The sequence below is a fragment of the Podarcis liolepis genome, assembly GCF_965112155.1.
Source record: "Podarcis liolepis genome assembly, chromosome: 1".
NCBI lineage: Eukaryota > Metazoa > Chordata > Lepidosauria > Squamata > Lacertidae > Podarcis > Podarcis liolepis.
The window spans coordinates 78,451,118-78,472,404 of NC_139554.1; the positions used below are offsets into that span (position 1 = coordinate 78,451,118).

The 21,287-nt window shown below is 38.9% G+C and overlaps 1 protein-coding gene across 37 annotated transcripts in view; it reads left to right on the forward strand.

Moving 5' to 3' along the window:
- PPP6R3 (protein phosphatase 6 regulatory subunit 3) overlaps positions 1 to 21,287 on the forward strand; it is a 55,827-nt gene that overhangs the window by 24,893 nt on the left and 9,647 nt on the right. For 20 of the 37 annotated variants that reach the window (XM_083479609.1, XM_083479579.1, XM_083479612.1 and 17 more), the window contains 16 exons: positions 286 to 423; positions 2,738 to 2,803; positions 3,789 to 3,901; positions 5,577 to 5,690; positions 6,558 to 6,687; positions 7,782 to 7,934; positions 9,457 to 9,606; positions 10,149 to 10,213; positions 10,950 to 11,065; positions 11,878 to 11,963; positions 12,550 to 12,636; positions 14,202 to 14,299; positions 17,170 to 17,224; positions 19,042 to 19,172; positions 19,866 to 19,984; positions 20,872 to 21,025. In XM_083479609.1, coding sequence (XP_083335735.1) covers positions 286 to 423; positions 2,738 to 2,803; positions 3,789 to 3,901; positions 5,577 to 5,690; positions 6,558 to 6,687; positions 7,782 to 7,934; positions 9,457 to 9,606; positions 10,149 to 10,213; positions 10,950 to 11,065; positions 11,878 to 11,963; positions 12,550 to 12,636; positions 14,202 to 14,299; positions 17,170 to 17,224; positions 19,042 to 19,172; positions 19,866 to 19,984; positions 20,872 to 21,025 — 1,775 coding nt within the window. The remainder of the gene's footprint in view (positions 1 to 285; positions 424 to 2,737; positions 2,804 to 3,788; positions 3,902 to 5,576; positions 5,691 to 6,557; positions 6,688 to 7,781; positions 7,935 to 9,456; positions 9,607 to 10,148; positions 10,214 to 10,949; positions 11,066 to 11,877; positions 11,964 to 12,549; positions 12,637 to 14,201; positions 14,300 to 17,169; positions 17,225 to 19,041; positions 19,173 to 19,865; positions 19,985 to 20,871; positions 21,026 to 21,287) is intronic. The other 17 variants (XM_083479607.1, XM_083479596.1, XM_083479601.1 and 14 more) reach the window with 2 other exon arrangements.

Sequence of the window (21,287 nt, forward strand, 5' to 3'; positions counted from 1 at the left end):
TGGTCCCCCAGAGCCTAGTATTTGCATTTTAGGAAGGCAACCTCCCACAGTGCACGGGTGGTTTTTCCTCAGTTCAAATTGCAATAGGGAGCTGTGCATGCATGGAAGAAAATGAAAGGTGTGTGTCCTCTGAAGGAATGTGGCCACTGTGGGTGGGGGAAGGCATCCCTTTCAAAGAGGGATAAGCCTTACTCTACTTAGTTTTTTTCTTGCAATTTAGTTTTTACTGTTTTTGTTGGCTTTATTATTTCACAACTTTTATGTTCTGCCTTTTATCTTTCACAGATCGTGGATTTCTTAAAGAAAAAGCATGATTTTGTAGACCTCATTATAAAGCACATAGGAACCTCTGCTATTATGGACTTGTTGCTCAGGCTGCTAACATGCATAGAACCTCCACAGCCCAGGCAAGAAGTGTTAAATGTAAGTAATTACTTTTGGAATGGGAGTCATCTTTAAAAGTGAAGATTAGTGGCATTGTTTTTGAAACTGAAATTGTAAATAGCTAGTGAGATACCCTTGGCATTCAGTTTTTAAGTAGAGCAGGAAAAATCCTTCACTTGCAAAGGTAACTGTCTCCTGTGCTGTCTATGAAATGCTTATTTTTTTATTTATTTACTTGCAGCCTTTTCATCCTATTCTTCAGCCAAAAATGCTGAATAGATATCTAAATCCAAATGATAAGAGAGTTCCTTCCCTGAGATTTACACTCTCAAAGACAAGACAAGACACAAAATGAAAAAGATCTGGGATGTAGTAGAGAGGTTCCTGTTTTGTTCAGCTGGAATGGAAATGCTAGCTTTCACCAAGCACTTAAATATTGTATTTGAACTGTAAACAAATTCAGTTTCAGCTGCTTTTAGTTTCCCCATATTCCAGCTGTTTGTTACCTGGTTTAGATACATGGCTATGATGCCATGAATGCATCTAGAAGCATGGAAAAGGGATTGTACTTCCAAAACTGTTGTGGTTTCAGATTGTTAGTAGTGACAACTGAGCTTGCCATAGTTTACACATGAATGAAATCAATATTTTGCGGTAATTCTTGAAACACCTTTCCAACACATTCATTTAAAATATCAATTAACAGCTAGCAATTAAGTTTATTCCAGTTGTAGCTCAAATAGCATGTTAAGCTATTTTGTGTTCTGTGTACAAGTCATTAAATGTGAAGTAGAATGCTAGAGTGTGTTGACAAAAATACAAGTGTTGTCAGCTTACAGCAGCAGTGCATAAAAATCAGTCAGAGAGCAGGTTTTACTATTTCAATCACAGGAAAAGCAACTTTATTTTAATGCTGTGATTTCTCTTTAGAACTACGGTCTCTCCTCCATGCACCCCATTTGATAATCTTCTTTTTTACCACATGCAAGTCTCTGTACCAGTCTATTAACCTTTCTGCCTTTCTCTCCATCTTTTAATGCATGTTCTCGTCTGTATTCCTGCAGCTCTAGCCACACTCCATAAGCCTCTCTACTGTCTATATTATGCCTCTCCCATTGCAGATATCTATGTATCTCCCCCCCTCTTTTGCTATTCCCCCCCCCTCCATCTGTTGAAACAGCACATAAAGTTTTAACGCTCCTAGCAATTCACATGCAGAATGATTCTTATAAGCTGGTAGGCTGTGTGTCATGGCTCAAAAAGCTAATGCCGCTGCCACCACCACACACCTCTGAATCAATGGAGGAGGAACACAGTGATGCCGAAATTTTCCTATCTTTGTTCCACAAAGGTTGGAAGGACTGCAGATAATGCATATTTGGAATCCCTTCAGGGAACTGCAAATTGATTCATTGTTGGCCTTTAGGGTTTACACTGTGCAGACTTGCATAACACAAATGTTAATTTTATTTCTAATTCCACTATCAGAGAAAAGCTAAATGGGCCTCTCATAGTCTTTGAATTAGTAATTTTAGAAGCAGAGGATGATCTTAAAGGCCTGGTTTCAGAAATAAATATTGAAAAATCTACAAGAATGCTGTTGGGGTTTAAGTAAACTTGGGAACATGATCTCCAGGAGGAACTGGACATGTAGCAATGGAATGCTATATGGCAGCATAAGTCACTTAAAATCAGTCTGCGCAAGCATAAGAGAAAATATAATATGCCAGTCACAGAAAGCTGGAGTGATGGTAAACAAAAGAGGTCTTATTTTTTTTTCATTTGGTGGGTCTACCCAGTGATAACATATTTAATTAGCAGAAATGATTCACATTAAAGGGCAGAACATATGCAAATGTCTCAAAATATTCTTCTTGTATACCTTGTGGGGAGAATGCTGGTATGTTGTTTAAAGATTTGGCGGTATATTGCAATGCTAAAAAACTTACCAGCTGCTGTTAGAGTAGAAACAGTACCGGATGCCTTCTCTGCAACATGACAGATAATTAATATATATACTAATCAGTGTACTAGTGTAGGACATCTCCCCCCACTCCCAAAAATAAATACAAAAAGTTCTGGTATAATTGTTAGAGATCCTTTCTTTCTCCCTGGCACCCTTAAAGATTGCCCATACGCATGTTCTTGGTTTTTATAAAGAATTATACTTTGCATGTGGTAATATTGCTTATGGGTTCCTTCAAGTTTCTGAAGTTTTACTGATGTTATCTCTGGGAATGCACTTTTTAATGTATAATTTCGCTTGTGGGTGGTACTATCTATTTGATCTGTGTGACTGATGAAAATGTGAAAGGAGACTTAATTTCCTCCCCTCCCCCATATGTCTCTACAGTGGTTGAATGAAGAAAAAATAATTCAGCGGCTTGTGGAAATTGTGCATCCTTCTCAAGATGAAGATGTAAGGAATACATGTCATGGTTCATATTCACGTAAATTTTGTAGGAAATTTTTGCCCTTTGCTGCTCTCCATGCCAAGCCCCACAAAGCCCCTCCCACTTCTCCCCATCACCCAGATGATAAACCATCACTTGTACTGTGGCAAAAAAATCTGCTGTCTTGCACTGCTAAGCATTATGGATCCAGTTACAGATAGGTAGCCGTGTTGGTCTGCCATAGTCAAAATAAAAAAATTCCTTCCAGTAGCACCTTAAAGACCAACTAAGTTAGTTCTTGGTATGAGCTTTCGTGTGCATGCACACTTCTTCAGATACACACATTATCAGATACACAAGCATTATGGAGATAGCAATCTTGTCTGCAGCAGGATTGCTGGAGAGGATCCTGTTAAAAGTGTAAATAAAAAAACTGAAGAAGTGTGCATGCACACGAAAGCTCATACCAAGAACTAACTTAGTTGGTCTTTAAGGTGCTACTGGAAGGAATTTTTTTATTTTGACTATGGCAGACCAACACGGCTACCTATCTGTAACTAGTGTTAAAAGTGTGTGAGAGAGGGAGTTGGGGGAGATGATTGTGTCTGTGTGAAAAGGGGAGTTGAATGTGTTTTGTTCAAGCTTAAGAGCAGTAAAAGGAGATACTGTCACCAGCCCCACCCACTGGCATGCAGCTCCTGCCCACCCACCCACTGCCACATGTGCCCCCCAAGGGGCAAAAAGCCACTCTTCTCTGATTTAAAACTTTTCTGTGCATAGTTATGCCTTGCTTACAAAATCCACACACTTCAATTTTGTCACCTGCATTCTATACAGAATGAGAAGCGTATAAGGAGGAGCTGCTGGTCCTGTAGCTTAACACTCATAATTTGTGTTGCCTTCCGGGAATTGGGTGAATTTGCATTTAAGTCTTAACCTTTGGTGCTAACTATCAATGAATACTGTAGGGGTTTTTTTTATTTTATTCCATAAACTGTCCTTGTTGTTTAGAGACACTCAAACGCATCCCAGTCACTCTGTGAAATTATCCGCTTGAGTAGAGACCAGATGCTACAAGTACAAAACAGTTCAGAACCAGATCCGCTGCTTGCAACACTAGAAAAGTAGGTTGACCTGATGTTGTCATTGCTGTCATAGATGTATGTATATATTCCATGGATATTGACATTTTTTGAAATGTTGAATGCTTTGCATGTGCCATAGAGAATGATGTAACTTGAATGCAAGTTCTGAAGTATGATAGTGCATTCTCTGTAAGAAACAAGACATAAAAATGCTTAGATCACGTTAACAAAGATAAAAGAGTTTAATGTGTATTTTTTTAAAAAATAAACAGCAACAACCTTGAGATGCACTATACTCTGACCTAGTTCAGATGTTACGCTAAACCATGGTTTGACATTACAGAGATAAGCAAGCATGAGTTTCAGTCTTCCCTGCTTGTTCCTTCCCTCTTGTGCATGCGAGTAGAGGAAAGAGTAAAAGGCTCGGAGAGAAAAAGTACATGGTTTGCAAAGGTGATGGCATTGATACTAAGGAAACTTACTTATGTTTTTTATCTATATAAGCAGATGTTAAAGTAACTTAATGCCTTGAAATCTATGAATGGTAAAACTAGGATCTATACTCTTTAAAGGGGTCACAAATAAATTTTATGCACTATTTGTTGATGCTTGCAGTACATAACTGGCCGTGGTGCAGTATATGGCCTGATACTATCCACAGAATGGGAACTGAGCAAGGGAGTTAACCTTTTGTCAAGATAAAAAAATTCCTTCCAATAGCACCTTAAAGACCAACTAAGTTAGTTCTTGGTATGAGCTTTCGTGTGCATGCACACTTCTTCAGATACACATGATTCTTATTATTCAGATACACATCTGAAGTGCATGCACACTTCTTCAGAAACACATGATTCTTATTATTCTTCAGTGTGTATCTGAAGAAGTGTGCATGCACACGAAAGCTCATACCAAGAACTAACTTAGTTGGTCTTTAAGGTGCTATTGGAAGGAATTTTTTTATTTTGACTATGGCAGACCAACACGGCTACCTATCTACTACTTTTGTCAAGAGTGTGGGTTGTAGGATGCAGTCAAGAACTAAAGGGGAGGTGGCCAAGGGCAGAGTTTGTGTGCATAGTAGATAACAGCAATGTCCAGAAATACTAAATGTTTATATTGGTCAAGGCTGTTCCCCCAGTTATGAAAGTATTTTAGTGCCATGTGATCATTTCCTGGTTTATGAGCTTGCCATTACTGTTACAAGGATTAGGGTTGCTATTAAAATAATTCTGATTCTTTTATTAAAGAAAAACGCAAGCAGCTCTGGACCAAAGAACAAACTATAGGCCATATGTATGCCTTTCCTGAAAAATATGTATTTATTCATTTCAGAATATATTTAGTATCCCCTCCCCCCTGCAAAAGATCTAGGGGTGTGATACAGTTTTGAAGCAATGCTATATCCAATTAATTAAGTATAGCAGGTTAAAATACAAATTAGCCTAGAAGCAGTCTAATATTCCATAAATGCCTGAGCAAAAAGACATGTCTTAACTGAGCACTGGAATGTTAAAAAATTTGGTGCCTGGTTTATAATAGATGTGTCACTGTAGAAAAGGCACTATTATCATGTGTCACCACTGAATGTATTGCCTCTGGTGGTGGAACAATGAGAAGAACCTGGGCAGGTTGATAAAAAGAGAAGCATTCCTTCAGATGCCTACACCTACAAAAGGGAATGTTAAATTTCCAACAATGTTTTCTCTCTCTTTAGAAAAGAAATCATAGAACAGCTGCTATCAAATATATTCCATAAAGAGAAAAACGAATCAGCTATAGTCAGTGCAATTCAGATATTGCTGACCTTACTGGAAACGAGACGGCCAACGTAAGATTGTCTTTTAATGTTTCTACTGTTTAACAGTATTTTATCCAGCAGCAGTTGTGTTGTTTCTACCCTGGTCAGATGACTGTGTGCAGTTGCATATATATAAAGGTTTCTGAATGAGCATTTTTCTGATCTCTACCTAGTTTTGTGGATTCTGGATAGTAAGAAGGTGTTTAGCAAATGCAGTTTATACATGTAAAAGGCCACTTTCTGTCCATTGCGGCACTGATTTCACTATAGGGAACAGTTGGAACAATATGGTATCATTTGTGTAAATTAATGTCATTAGTTTATATTAATGTCTTAGTTGGTAGAGCATGAGTCACTACTTCTTAGGGTTGTGAGCCCCACGTTGTGAAAAAGATTCCTGCATTGCAGGGGGTTGAACTATATGACCCTCATGATCCCTTCCAATTCTGTAATTCTATGATTCTATTAAATTGATGTAAATTGTGACTACATTATCTGTACCTAAACATTTATCTTATACACATTCTTGGAAATAATAAGTCTTGCACAGTCCAAGTGGAAGCTTCTGAAATGGGGTCATCATGAATACATCACTGCAAAAATATGAGATTCATGTTGCTTAGAAGTCAGTTTTTGTGTATGTTAATCGAATTTTTAAAACATCATTTTACTGTGTGTCTGTGTGTTGGGTTGAGGGAAAGACTAAAGAATTGTTAGATGTGGGTCGGTGAACAACAATGCAGATACTGTATCACCTTAAGTGAAAGGAGAGTTGAATGTAAAAAATTTGATTTGTTCCCTCTACTATTATCTAGCCTAGTCAGCTTGCTGATCTATCTGCCTTTTTAAAGTAGCTGTGCTTTCTGTGTTAAAGAGCTTACCTTTTCTTCATTTTAGATTTGAAGGTCACATAGAGATTTGCCCACCAGGTATGAGCCACTCAACATATTTGGTCAACAAGAGTGTATTAGAAGCCATAAAAGCACGACTTCCATCCTTCCATGAACTGCTCTTGGAGCCCCCCAAAGTAAGTAAAACATTTAGTGCATGTGAAATTGGAGCCATTCTGTTCCATAAATCCAGCTTCGAGGGCACTCATCCACTGTTTGATGAATTGGACATTGGTGGGTAACCTATATACACTTGGCTTTTAAGAGTTGTTTTTAATCTGTTGTGTTTGCTGTTTGCTTTGTTTGATATTATATTATTTCTGCTATTTTAATATTATATGACATCTCCTTTGGGCATCTCAGTAATGAGGTGGAAAGGTGTGGATAAATATTTTAAATAAGTAAATAAGCCACCCTTCTTCCAGTCCCAGAGGGAGTCTCTCTATCACCTCAGCGACCAAACTGCTTCTCCCCTCTCTTCCTCATTTTGTGTTCCCAGTGTAGAAGTGAACCTCCATTGCCAAGGAAACTGAGAGCATTATATTGCCCGATTCTAGTTCTGCTGCTTTCCCTTTCTTGACGTGCAGAACCAAGCTTTGCAGCATGATTGCCTAGATCAGCCTTCCCCATCCTAGTGCACTGTATATATTTTCTCCAGCTCCCATCACCCCAAATAGCATGACCAATGGTCAAGGATGATAGGTGGTAGTCTAGCAACCTTTGGAGGACACCGGATTGGGGAAGGCTGATCTACCTTACAACTTTGGTAGTGAGGCTTTGAAGAAGTTGAAAAGTTATGCCAGTCTCCTCCCTGTTCTCCCATGCCAAGCAGCAAGAGTGACTTGCTATTTATTGGCTTCTTCAAAGCCTTGAACAGAATGAAATAGCCTTGTCCCATCCAATACTCTGTATATGCCAAAGGAAGGAGACCAAGTCTCAATCTTGTTATGGTTTTAGCAGAAGAAATGCAACTTTGAGAACTTGTTTTGTCATTGGCCAACTGATCATTGAACTGCTTATTTTACATATATGTCCTCACATTTTCAGCCCATGATATTGTAGAACATAATGTATGGGACTAACATTGAGTTTCTCTTTTAGGTATTCTGCTAAATGTTTCAGACTTAGTTTTGTGATTACCTTGTTTCCTCCTGCCCCCTCCCCCTTGTGGATAAATAATACTTTGGAGTTTGAGTAATATTTCAATATTTTTGTTCTCTTTTTTGTCTAGAAAAGTGTTATGAAGACAACATGGGGTGTATTGGATCCACCTGTAGGGAACACCAGGTTAAATGTGATCAGATTAATATCCAGCCTTCTACAGACAAATACAAACAGTGTAAACCTGGAACTTATAGAGCTCAATAGCATAGGAGTTATACTGGTAAGAGCATAAATACTTGCAATATCGACTTTCCTATCACAGATTATCACAGCAATGCTCATAACTTTTTTATTGTGCTAATTGTTCCTAATCTTGCTATGTCATGACATAGGTAAAAGTTACTATGATTTCCTTGAGTGATTGAGTGGAATGTTACCTGTGAAATTAATATTTCTGTGCTGCCTCAGGTTTTGTATCTGAAAGTCAAATTAAATTACATGAGATATCCATGAATGGATCCTGTAACTTAAAAAGTACACTAAAATGCAGTCATGAACTATGGTTGACAGCAGTGTGTCGAGACCTGGGGGCATTCACTGATATTCGCTCCATAGGGAAAATGGCCCCTGGATGATGGAGATTTTCAACTTGAAAATGGGGTGGGAGTAGAGAGTTAAGTCCCCTCCATTGCAAACAAATTTGCACTTCCCTACAGGCATTTCAGTTCTTTTGAAAGTTGGGGTTCCAACCTCAGACCTCATGCATAATGTGTAGTTTGTTACAAATAGTTTAATCATTTGTTAGGGGCAGATGCAACTGTGGGAAATAGGAATGTCCCATGAGTTCAGAAGTCTAGAAAAATGGGGCTGTGCTTTATTGGCCATAGCACCATCATAAATTAAGATGGAGACACAGGCACTATTTGTTTTATCTTAAACAGAATAAAATTGGCCAGTACATACATATAATCTGTGTTTGGTTAAGGGTATTGGGAGCAGCTTGCATCTTCATGAGCAGCTGTCACTTTTTGTAGGAATTCTTATCAGCTGATGTGATATACTCTAATATTCATCAGTAGTCTGTTTTGTTGGGAATGCAGAAATCTCTGCTAGCAGAGCTGCTGCATCTTCCATCCATAGGCTTCTCTGAGGCACTGCTAACACAAATACGATAGTGGCATAAGATGGTTTGTGCATATGTTGATTGGGGACAGTAGTTTATTGAATTTTCTTTTTAAAGAACACTGAAACTAGGCTTAGTTATTACTATTACTACTTTGCTGCAATTCAGAGCAGCATTCAGCTAACTTGTGTTTGAGCAAGGATTAGCAGTAGCACAAGTGGATTCCCCTTCTGCTTCCTCCAGATCTGTTTCAGAGAGTTAAAGAAAACCTTAGAACACATTTGGGAGGCACGAGAGGAGGAAAGCAGGAGAACGTTTCATCGCACGATGAGAAACCCTTGTGGTAACAGAATATTCACCTTAGTACTACATTGAATACAATCCTTAGTATACAAAATGACTCATTTTCAGCGAAGGCTCTCACTGACAGATGGGAAGAAGTGTTTTTCTCCACTTTTTCTAGAGACTTGAGTGCCATCCTCCACTCCATTCTGCAGGGTCAACCCGTGCTGCTCTGGACCAGATCTTGGAAGGATGAAGGGAGGAAACAGCAAAAATTACTGTCCTTCTCTTCCAGTGGGAGCATCCTTTGAGTAGAGTTCAATTCATGGAAACTTAAGCATGCAGACTTGGATTTTAACAGGGCTATGTTTGACTCTAGTTTCTTTTTTCCCTACAGGACATGTTTTTTAAGTACACATGGAATAACTTTTTACATACTCAAGTAGAAATTTGTATTGCATTGATTCTCGCAAGTCCATTTGAAAGCACAGAAAATGGTACAATTTCAGATCAGGATTCCACTGGAGACAACCTTTTGCTGAAACATGTAAGCTGTTTTTATTATTTGTAGTACTCTAGGTATAATTGGGCTAGGCTCCCCACATAGAAATACTCAGTCAACTAGGTAAGATGAATAAAAGCAAGGTGACCAGGAGGATGAAAAAGTTAAATTACTGTTGTAAGGCTTTTACGCTTACCACTGTCCTGCTACCTTCCTCTAACAAAAACAGTTTTTGGTTTTAGCAGAAGTGTTGTACTCCAGAGCAATGGCAGCTGCAGTTCAAGAAATAAAGTTGCTGATCTAAGTATAGATCAGCTACTAGTTCCTTTTGCTAGATTAAATAGGTCATGTTTTGGCAAGAAAATCACGCTTTTTTTTAAGCTGGCAACAGTGCAGCTATTAACTTGTGACAGAATATTTTGAAGTAGAGCTGCAGAGTAATAATCATTTCAGTCTTGTACTCTTTTTCAAATTTAGAATATGGTGAACTGGAAGGATCGGTTGGGGGGAATGTACATGGTATATTTGAAGATATGTAGCAAAAATATATATTGCCAAAAAAAACTAAGGAAGCTTTTGTTTTATAGCTTTTCCTTAAGTGCCATTTAATAGAACGAATACTTGAAGCATGGGAAATGAATGAGAAGAAACAGTGAGTAATCAAAATCCATTCCCTGCATTTGTAGTTATGCATGCTGTATACTATTTGGGAAGTAATATAGTACTTGATTTAATTCAAGACAAATTTAAACAAAATATTAACTGTACTTGATTGATGTTCACAAAGCATACTACTTTGGCCTAGAGGGAATATGTTCAAATCACTGGCTTCTTGAGCGGAGAAGGTTAGGCAAGTTCTCTCTCTTTCTATCCCTGCAGTGTTCACTGCTGCTGTTTGTGGGTATGTGATTTGCACAAGCAATATATGGGTCTGCTTTTGCTAATTTAACTTCAGTATATTTTTATGATAAGAGCAAATTTATATTTGAACTAAGTCTGAAGAGTCATAAATTGTTTTAATGGAGATCGCTGTATGCACAGCATAGGCATAGATGTGAATTTAAATAAATATTGATGAATTAATGGCTATATTATAGAGTTGTGTATTCTGTAAAAGTAATCAACCCCCCACCACAACTAACATTTGTCCCATATGATACTCTGCACAGCTCTTGAAATCAAATTGAGGAGCAGAGTTTGAAATATTTTAACTGCCTAACAATTGATTGGCCTTTTTGTGAAGGACTGACCAAGTCACATTCTCTTCTCTTCTTTGCCAAACAACCATCTTGTTTACTTATATACTCTTCCAAACCTATAGAGAGAACAGTCTGTAACAGATTAAACAACTGCCTGTTTAAATAATGAAATTTGTTGAATTCTTGCAGGGCTGAAGGAGGAAGACGATATGGCTACATGGGTCACTTAACAAGAATAGCTAACTGTATTGTGCACAGTACGGATAAAGGGCCAAATTGTACATTAGTGCAGCAGCTTATTAAAGGTAAGTGATGTACTTTTAAAGAAACAAATACTTGATCTTATTGCTGATTTCTAAATGTGGACAATGTATATCCCTATCTCCCCTTCTCACATGCCAAGCCTTTACCTTCGGGTTTGCTCTGAGAGTTTATCAGTCAGCCCATTGGTTCCTGCCTCTCCTACAACATCTTAAAAGTTAATCACTGCAGAATTGATTGTCGGTGCATGTTATCTATATCTAAGCAAAGCTAAAATTCTACAGGTTGATTCTGCCCGTTAGATATTTTTCACTCTACCCCTGCTAGTTTTGTCTGTAATATCTGTTATAGGGGCTGTTTATATACAAAAATGAAAATTTGCCCTTTGGGGTAGATCAGTTTTATGCCAAGGCAATTTTAACTGATTTAAGACACATTTTAAATCATGTTTCCCACTTTGGGAACAAAGTGGACAAAGAGTGATTCAGACAGTAGAGGTTTCTTTAGAAAAGGCTGCATTCCTTTTGGGTAATTTATCAGGGCCACATACCAATTACAGGGAGAGATAAAAGCCAGCAGAGGGTTGGTTCAGAACCAGAAATGGGTAAGTGAATCTTCACTCCAGGAAGAATCTCAGATTCTACTTTTAAGTCTCACATGTCTTCCTTCTGCATACAGCAAGGAACAAGGCAGAATTTCTAGCATGTGGGTTCTACCTTACTTTGGGGAATGAGTGTATATGTTTTTGTAATGCTTTTGGTATTTTAAAATAATAAAATAGAGTGAAAATTAATGTGCCTTACATGACAACATGCAGCAGCTTTCTTATTAAACCGCTTTCTGCTTGACTTTCTAGAGCTTCCAGATGAAATCAGGGAGCGATGGGAGACTTTCTGCACAAGTTCTTTAGGAGAAACAAACAAAAGAAACACAGTGGATCTAGTAGGTTTCATAAGATGAAGTTTCTGGGAGATTTTCTATGGGAATTTTGGCCCTTATTTGTCAGGAATGCAGGACAACACCTTTCTAACTCATAGAATCATAGAAGTATAGAGTTGGAAGGGACACCAAGGATCATCTAGTCCAACCCCCTGCAATGCAGGGATTTCAGCCAGATCATACATGACATATGCCCCCCCCCCAAAAAAACCCCTTTGCTTTAAAACCTCCAAGGAAGGCAAGGCATTCCACTTGTCACTTTTTCCAGGATGTCGAGGAACCATTAATATGCACCCATGTCCAAGAGAGATTGCTATCCTATCTTTGTTTTGAAAGTGTGTGCAGCTCTTAATTTTCAAAGTATACTAACTTTGTATCGTCTTAGAGAATTCCTTTGCCAAAAATAGAGCCCTACTTTTGGATTTTGAACAGTACAGAGTTTCTTATAATTAAGACCCCAGGCAGATTGGTCTTTTAATAATTCGTTTAATACATACACACACACATTTTTTTGAACTATGCATAGACCTGGGACGTATTGTTTTAAACCCTTTTTCTGACGCTGATTCTTTAATTGTTCTGTCTCTAGGTTACTACTTGTCATATACATTCATCCAGTGACGATGAAATTGATTTTAAAGAAACTGGTTTCTCGCAGGATTCCTCTTTACAGCAAGTGAGTCAAACTCTGGACTGTTTGCAATTGTTTGCATTGATGCCTTAATTGAAAAGAACTTGGGTGAGACGATTGTCTCGGGAATTTGCAACTTTTAAAACTTAGATTTAGCATTTTTAAGATGAGGAAAAAATTGAAGGCATATCCTGAAAGCTGTGGAATTTTGGGGGAGGGGTATGTATGGTCACAACTTCCAGGATGTAAGTAATTTTGGTCTGTATCATTAATTTGATTAGAATTTTAATTTTCTAACAACTCTTGTCAGTTGCAACTTTCTGAGGAGACATAAGGAGATTTCAGAATATATGTTTTTAATACTGCAAACCATGTTTGGCTTGGAACATCGTGTGAACTGACCTGTAAGAGCTAAGGCAGTTAATTCCTTTAGGTGTTCCAGCTGGCAAACTAAAAGTGTAGTTACCTGCTTTCACAAATGTGTAGCACCCTCAAGCTGGAAATACTTGTGTTATTTCTCTTAACAGTCTTAGTGAACTGATTATATATATTCTGTAGTCTATTATCACCTGATCGTGAGTTAACTGTTCTTTTATGGTCATGACTGTGGAACTAAAAGAGGGTTATAATCTTATCTGGGAGGGGAAGCAGACCACATGTTCCCACAGTCTTGTGTACCCCTGATCCTGCAGAAATGGTTGTTGGCAGTTGTACCACCAAAGGCATATATGACTAGTGCTTTAGAGGCTATTTTTTCTAGCACAGTTCTCTTTCCGACAAAATCACCTAGTTTCTGGCTGTGTACTCAAAGAAGGCACTTGAAAAATCTGCTTTACTGTCTGTGAAAATGTAGTCTTAGTTTAACTGCAATTCTAGAATTAGCCTCTTTCTCCCCCAGTCTCCTGATACGTACTTTGGGGATTTCTCCATCCATGGGCATAAAAGCTGTCTTCATCTGTGCCATGGTAGTTCATCAAATCTGAGTCTAGCTTATTCTAGCCAGTTAGTGATGACAGCTTGAAAAGCTACTCTGGATCATGCTTACTTAAAAGAGCTCCAAACTGTTGCAGTAGCTTTTCTTTTTTCTGTGGCCTATGCAGAAAATTAAGATGCTATCTTAAATATTTGTTGAATGCCTTATTTGGTGGCATCACGAGGCACCTAATTCATTTACCAGAACCATGTTAGTGGATGCAACCTTCTTAGTAAGGAAATTGCTTTGTAGATACTGCCTCCAAAATATATGTAACTTCTGCTGGATCCAAAAAAGACTTCCCTTTATCTTCCTCAAATAATTTGATGGAGGTGTCACACTGTTTCTCTTCAAGCTACTTCTGTAAGAGTATCCAAACTCTTGTTGCCTTTTTACCTATAGTTTTTAAAAGAGTAACTTCAGGCCTAAGTTAATTATTACTTTATGAAAAAGTAACCGAATCATTACAGAAGAGCAACTGTTACCAAGCACTTGCCCTAAGGCCCTCAAGTTTCAACATTCGATAGTTCATAGATAAATAATTTAGGAGAAAGTGTTTCTGGAGCAAAATGGGCAAGTAGTATTTAGACTATTATTAGAATCATTATATCACTGTCATTGGTCCTGGGGTTGCCAGGCCTTTTCTGATTATCAGATGCAACAAATGACGTCCAATTTTATTGACCAGTTTGGCTTCAACGATGAGAAGTTTGCTGACCAAGATGATATCGGCAAGTGAGTATTTTAAAATTTAATGTCTGCCTTTTTGTTTTCCATTTGTTTGTGTTGCAATGGTTAGTGGCTGTCTCTCTAGTTATAATCTGTGTGTAGTCAGCTTGTTCATTTTCCAGTTACACATTTTGTGCACTCATAAGAGGAATTTTTCCTTTAAATTATGCCTCGTGTCTAACGCCTCTATCCCTAGCATTTTTGAAGCAAACTCTTCTTATGACTGTCACTAAAATAATAGACCAGAATGCTCACAATGTTGATTTCTCTCTCTGAAGCCTCTTTATCCCAATCCAGAGTACTATGTTCTGAATGCACTGTGTACCAGGTTTCTGATTAAGTTTTCTTTTCATAGAAGATTGACATAACCAACACAACTTCTGTGTGGTTCTGTATGGTACTAATCCATATAGTGTAATTTTTGCATAAGTGAAGGTTGTGAACATAGACCTGATTAATTTAGCTTATCCTTTGAGTCCAATAATATTACTAGATTTGATTGGTACTGTCAGTTCATTATATTTTAAATGTGTGCCCTTGGAGGTTTAGAACAGGTAAGAACTTACCCAGTTTTAAAATGTGAGTTAATTTATGTACTGTAGCTGGATCTCTTCCCTGTGAGTGGCTGCAAGCATATGCACCATTTGTTTTGTTCTCATATATGTTTATGGAAACAGTGAATCCCCCCCCCCCCAGTTACTTCCCAAATAGTAAAGGAAAATGGTTAGTTCCCTGTTTGGTGTGGGAGTGTCCGCTGTGTGTTCTATCAGTCCCATTTGCCAAAGGCAGAGATGAGTGGAATAGAAAAATTGTACCAGAGCACCCACCATGTTGGATCACTGGGGAAACCGAACTCAAAAGAAAGAAGGACAATCTGTCTAAAGGGGGACAAGAAAACAATGTTGCTCATCTGAAATGGGTGCATTGCTTTCAGTCAGCCACCAGATGGCAGAGCAGCATAATTCAAGCCAGTGAGAATCATTTTTAACATCTGGTGATGCAATCTGTACAAAGCCAGAGCTCCATAGATCAGGTAAAGGCTGCTCAAAGGCCTGCTTTAGATCCTACTAAATGCATCTTCATTTTTCAATAAGAATTTGTTGAGAAGTTTAGAATCCCTATTTTCTGATTCTCATAGAATGTTCCTAATAATAACATTAATAATCCAAGCACCAGAATTCATAGCAGATGCCACCCTGGGCTCAGTATATCACTCTACAAAGACCAGAGTAGCTAATGGTGGTGATCAGACCCTTTCTGTGGCTAAAATAGTGGAGCATGTACAGTAATTCTTTCATCTTACGCACATTTGACTTGCATGTTTTCAGTTATATGCAGTTGGCCGAAATTGCACAAGTCAATTCCCAAGCAAGGCAGAGAGCTTAAAAGTTCTTTTCATGCCAGGTCTTCTTTGTGAAAGGTGCGTTCAAGCTCTCCACCTTGCTTGCTCAGCATGCCAGTTCTGGAAGGCCATGGGATGTTCTCTCGAGATTTTACATGAACATCACTGGCCTTCTAGAGCCGGTGCATCGAATGGGCCTTGCCCAGCAAGCAAAACAGAGAACTAGCTTAAAAGCTCTTTTTGTGCTGGGTAACCCAAGCAGACTTTGGATGAAAATAACTTTTATGCTCTTGACCTTGCTGGCTGGGGGAAGCCCACTCGGTGCACCAGCTATGGGAGTATATGGGTGCTCTTTATCTCTCCTTCCACCCGCTAGCTTCAGGGCAGCTTCAAGAGTTTAACTATATGCAGTTTTCATGTATACATGTAAAACTTGGTACTGAACCCCTACGAAATAGGAGGGGTTGCTGGTACATTCTCTCCAGTAGTAACCATTTGTCATAGGAAACTGCCTTTAACCAAGTCAGTCAATTGGTCTGTCTAGTTCAGTGTTGTTTGGACTTACAATGGCCGTACGTTGGTATGGTAGATCAGTCTACACAGCCATTAGCATGAGAAGCCAAACATCTGTCCACTCCACCTTGCATCTGGGCTCTATACTGCTCTATCCAACAAGGTTCCCATCCCCCAACATCTGTTGAGCAGCCATGTGGTCTTTAACAAGCAGTAGACAGCCACCCAACCCATCCAGCATCATACAGGGCTCTTCCACAACCCACAGTGGATGTCTCTCATGCCAAGCAAGAGAAGGGAACATTGATTACTTACTGTGAAGCTTCATTCTTGTTCGGCATATGAAGCAATCCACTTCCTCACCTGTACATGCTCTGTCATGCATGCACACCATTGAACTAGATTACTACTCTTCTGAATTTATATGGGGTTAGGTTTACAAATGATTTTGCTACAAGTTATCCGTGGAATGCAACTGAGGAGAAGACAGCTGGGGGGGCGGGGCGGTTTCATAAAGAAAAAAATATGGTAACATGTCTTTGTCTAGAGTAAATGGGAGAGATGCAGTCCACAGTGAATGCCTTTGCATGCCAAATATACAGTAAGTTATCGCTGTGCTGCTTAATTAAGTATCTGGAACTGACAAATTAAGGTGCTTTATTACTTTGTTTAAAGAAGGTGGGCACCCTTAAATCTTTTCATTGTTTAATCTGTTTCTGGATTAGAATATTTGATTTGACGGCAGTTTTAGCATGGTTATCTGTAAGTTTAGGTAACTAGTAGTGAGGATTGTTTTCCACAATACTTTTTTTGTTTGTTTCTTCAGCTCTGTGAGCCTGTGACAGAGGTCTTGGCTCCTTTTTTGGATGTAACCAGTCAAAATCCTCACAAGTTTAGTAGTAGAAAAGAATGTATCAGTTTCATGAGATTATAAAATGATGTGAACTGAAATAATTCAGGGGTCTGTGTGGAATGCCATTTATTCTCTGTTTTAGTGTATAAATTTGTACTTTGTTCACAGTGTTTCTTTTGATCGCGTATCAGACATCAATTTTACCCTCAATACAAATGAAAGTGTAAGTATATTCTTGCAGCTATTGTAAAATTCAAAGTGGATGCTATTTGTTCACATTCTCTCTAGGTGTGAGTGGAGAGGCCCTGCCCTTTTTGGTGGCATTGTTTGTAAAGAGGAACATTTTAAGAGATTTTTTTGTGGCTTTCTGTCTTAACACTGCAGTGATTCAAGCATCTTTATCAGGAAACATTGATGGGTAGGGGTCCATAATTTTGGTCACCATGATGAGTGTTCTGCCACCCAATCTTGGAGCTGAAGGAGACAGTTGGGCTTGGCCCTGCTCTTGTGTTGCACTTTCAACATGCTCAGAGGAAACCCAGCATAACTATAGAGATGTTCTGTGCCCCCTCCCCAACTGCAAGATGAGGTAGAAACCTGGAGCTGCTTTTGGTGTGGTGCATCCAAGCTTCTTGCAGCACCTTGGAAGCAGAGTCATGGTGCAGTTCTAGGAATTAGTCCCCCACCATCTGCTCCCCAGCTTCACATTTGGTTCTGGCAAGAGCATGGGGTTGTATCTGACCTCAGTATGCATATCAAAGGCGTCAAGTTGGGGACAGAACCTTGTACTTGGGGGGGGGGGGAGAGGCAGAATCCTAGCGACCACATGTTCATTGACTAGTCAGTTCATTGGTCAGCCAGAATTTATCAACCCTGTTTATAAGCTTTCAAGAAGACTGGAGTTGTGTCCCTCAGCCTCACAAGAGACTAGAAATAGTTTTAACAGGTGCAGATTTAGGGGCATGTTGGTGAAGCAGCATCCAAAGTACACCAGCTGTTAAGTGATGGAATGCATTGCCAGAGTGGGGCTGGTTAACTCATGGAAAGTCCTTTGGTATTCTCAGGATGGCTCTGTGTAGGTTTCTTTGATAGATGCTGTAAAACTATTGGAGACCTAATCTTGGGACAGAATTAGTCATGGCCCTTTTTAGTTTTATTAATTAACATTAGGAGCCCTTCTTTCTGGTCACTTTCTGGTCACTTCCCATTTGTTCTATTGTTTTCAGATACAGTGAATGCCCATCCAGAGTAATAAAGGTAGCTAATGTGCTATGGCAGAGACAGTGAACTGGCAGCCCACAGGCTGGGTCTTTTTTGTGGCTCTGCTATGAACTCTCCTAGTCAGATCAGGAGTGTCAGCTGTTTTAAGTTCTTTGAGGCTTCCCTTGTGTTCCAGAGGAAAACTTGCCCCATCTCCTAATTGCAGTGAGGACTAGAGAAAATACATATGCTGCTTCTCCCTTGCAAGTACTCATCCCAGGAAATGAGATCAACCCAGAGTCCTCTGGGAGGGATCTTGCATTCCCAGAGGATGAGGGCACCTGTTGAAGTGAAGCAATATGCAAGTCTTCCACGCTGTTTTCACTCAGCTTGGCATCAATCCTTGATACCAATGCGATTTTTTTTTTGGGGGGGGGGGACTCATTGAGTGAGACAGTGGTTGTCCATTTCTTTGGAAGGAGAGGCCATAGGAAGTCTCCAGCATGGCATAATCTACCAGTTTAAAGTGGTCAACTACCTATGAGCTGGTGATATTATGTTCTGAGAATTTTAATGCTAAATTTAAGGAACAACAGCAGAGTATTCTGATGCTATCTGAACTTTGCTTTAAACATGGAACAAAATACTTTCTACCAGAAGCCTATCTGTTCTTTACAGTTTGGGATATGAATATTAATTGTGTTGGGTAGCACTTCAGAGTTGTTGCTTTTGTTTTTTAAAACATAACATACATCATGACTAGCCACCTAAATGTGATATTCAGTGTTCATGAGTGGTAAATTTAGTCTTTGTAATTTATTTGCTTTTTGTTATGTTTAGGGCAATATTGCTTTGTTTGAGGCGTGCTGTAAGGAGAGAATACAGCAGTTTGATGATGGTGGTTCCGATGAAGAAGATATCTGGGAAGAGAAGCATATTGCTTTTGCACCAGAATCTCAGAGAAGATCCAGGTAACTTTAAGATGGCAGGGAATATGTTTTGCCTCTAATTAAATCTAATCTAAAAGCTAATATATTTACCTATTTCAGCACTGGTAAGCTTGTGGCAGGTGCTTTTAGGAAGAGTAATGCAAAGATGAATGTATTACATTCCAGCAGTAATTGGGATGATATTCTTATCCCTACACTACTGTTGTCTTCATAAGATCGCACGTCTTCAGCTGGTTAAGTCAGGCTTGTGTCCTGATCCAAAGTGGGTCACAACAGGAGCACTACCACCATGAAAATATATGGTAAAAAATTAAGAAATAGGGCCTTGAATTCATGTTTGGGTTAAAAGTGGGTTCTGAGTCTGAGAAGGTCAAGGATACCTGAATTAGGTGATGCAAGTGACCTAATTCACATGTCACAGTAAACCATAATTAATGTTTTGTCAGAATGCAAAGATTGATCCAGCTTCATTTCTCCCCTCTAGCCAGCAACAGCCATGATCCCTGGCTTAGTGTTACATCCCAACTAGAGATTGTTTTGTTTGGTGGAAATTTTGCCATTAACAGTGGGAAAGCTTAGGTTCTGTGGTTGTCTTTTGTGTCATCAAGGCAAAAAATGGCAAAAAAACCAAACAAACCCAAACCCCTCTTGGGTGGTAGAAATAATATTTCTGTATGTGTCTGTTCTTCTTGTTTTGTTTTTTTTAAAAAAAAGCTCAGGCAGTACAGACAGTGAGGAGAGTACAGATTCTGAAGAAGAGGATGGAACAAAGCAGGACTTGTTTGAGTCAAGCACCAATACAGAAGACAAGATGGAAGTAGATTTGAATGAGGGTAGGTAGTTTTTATGCCACTGCTTCTTGCTCACTTTAAGATACTGGAAGTGGAAATCTCAGACAAGCATAATTCTATTAAGCAAGGGCACTTCCAGACTGCCATTATTTTCAAGTGAGATTCCTTCGCATACCAGTAAACTCTGCTTGTGCAATTAAAGTTTATTGGAGCCTGCTTCCCCAAAACATCAAACTTTTCGAAGTAAGAAAAGTGATAGGGTAATGCAATGGAAAGTGTGGGAATAACACATTCTTTCGATGCAATGTCATCTTAACCTTCCCCCCAACAAACAAATCAGAGTGAATGCTCATTAAACAGCCAACATTGTCTAATTTCCCTGCAACACAAATCAGGATGAATGATAAAAAAACAGGTTGTCCAGAAACACTCAAAAGTGAGACAGAACTCAGTGGTTAGAACGTCCCTTCTTTGTTTTGGGATAAATTGACCACATAAGCAATAGTATATCAAACACACGGTGGCAATTAAAATGCCAGTGTTGAGCACAGATGTGTGACTAAAGCTTTGGGGTTGAAACAAGGCAAGTCTGAATCAAAGCCTCAAATATTTGTTGAACCAGTTAAACCTTAGGATCATTCTGCCTTGAGATAAAGGAAACATTCAGACAAACCTTTGGAATAGGAAACATATTTTGGAGGACTGAGGGTTACTAGGATTGGAGAAATCCAAAATCCAGACGGTTTTGGAGTGGAATATTCTAATATTGTACTTTTGAAATCATATATGTTCCTTAATGAGGTGTGCATTGTTTTAAGTTGCCCAAGGAATTCCCAAATCTGTTTTAATCTAATATTTTAAGTCCTAGTCCTATGGCAGTTTTTTTGCTTTTGCTTTTTAAAAAATGATAAATGTATCAATCTTTCCAGCACCTAACTGGTCAGCTAACTTTGATGTTCCTATGGAAACAACACATGGTACGAATCTGGATTCTGTTGGGTCTGACGTTTGGAGCACAGAAGAGCCAATGCCAGCAAAAGAAACTGGCTGGGCCTCCTTTTCAGAGTTCACATCTTCACTAAGGTAGGAAAGTACTGTGTTGCTTCAGGTCTTGTGAATCAAATGGAATTAAATTTTGAGTGAAAGCGCTGATACTCTTTTCATGAGCTAAGCTGAAAATTGAGGGAGTTCTGAGTCTGTGAGTGTAGGGATTTGGTTTTAAGGAGATCTTGAATTGAAAAGATTCATTCCCAGAGAGCCTTTTTAAAGCTGCAGGTTAATTTTATTACGGGAAGCCAAAATGTTTATATGTATCTCTGAATTGACAGGAGAGCTATAGGGAGAA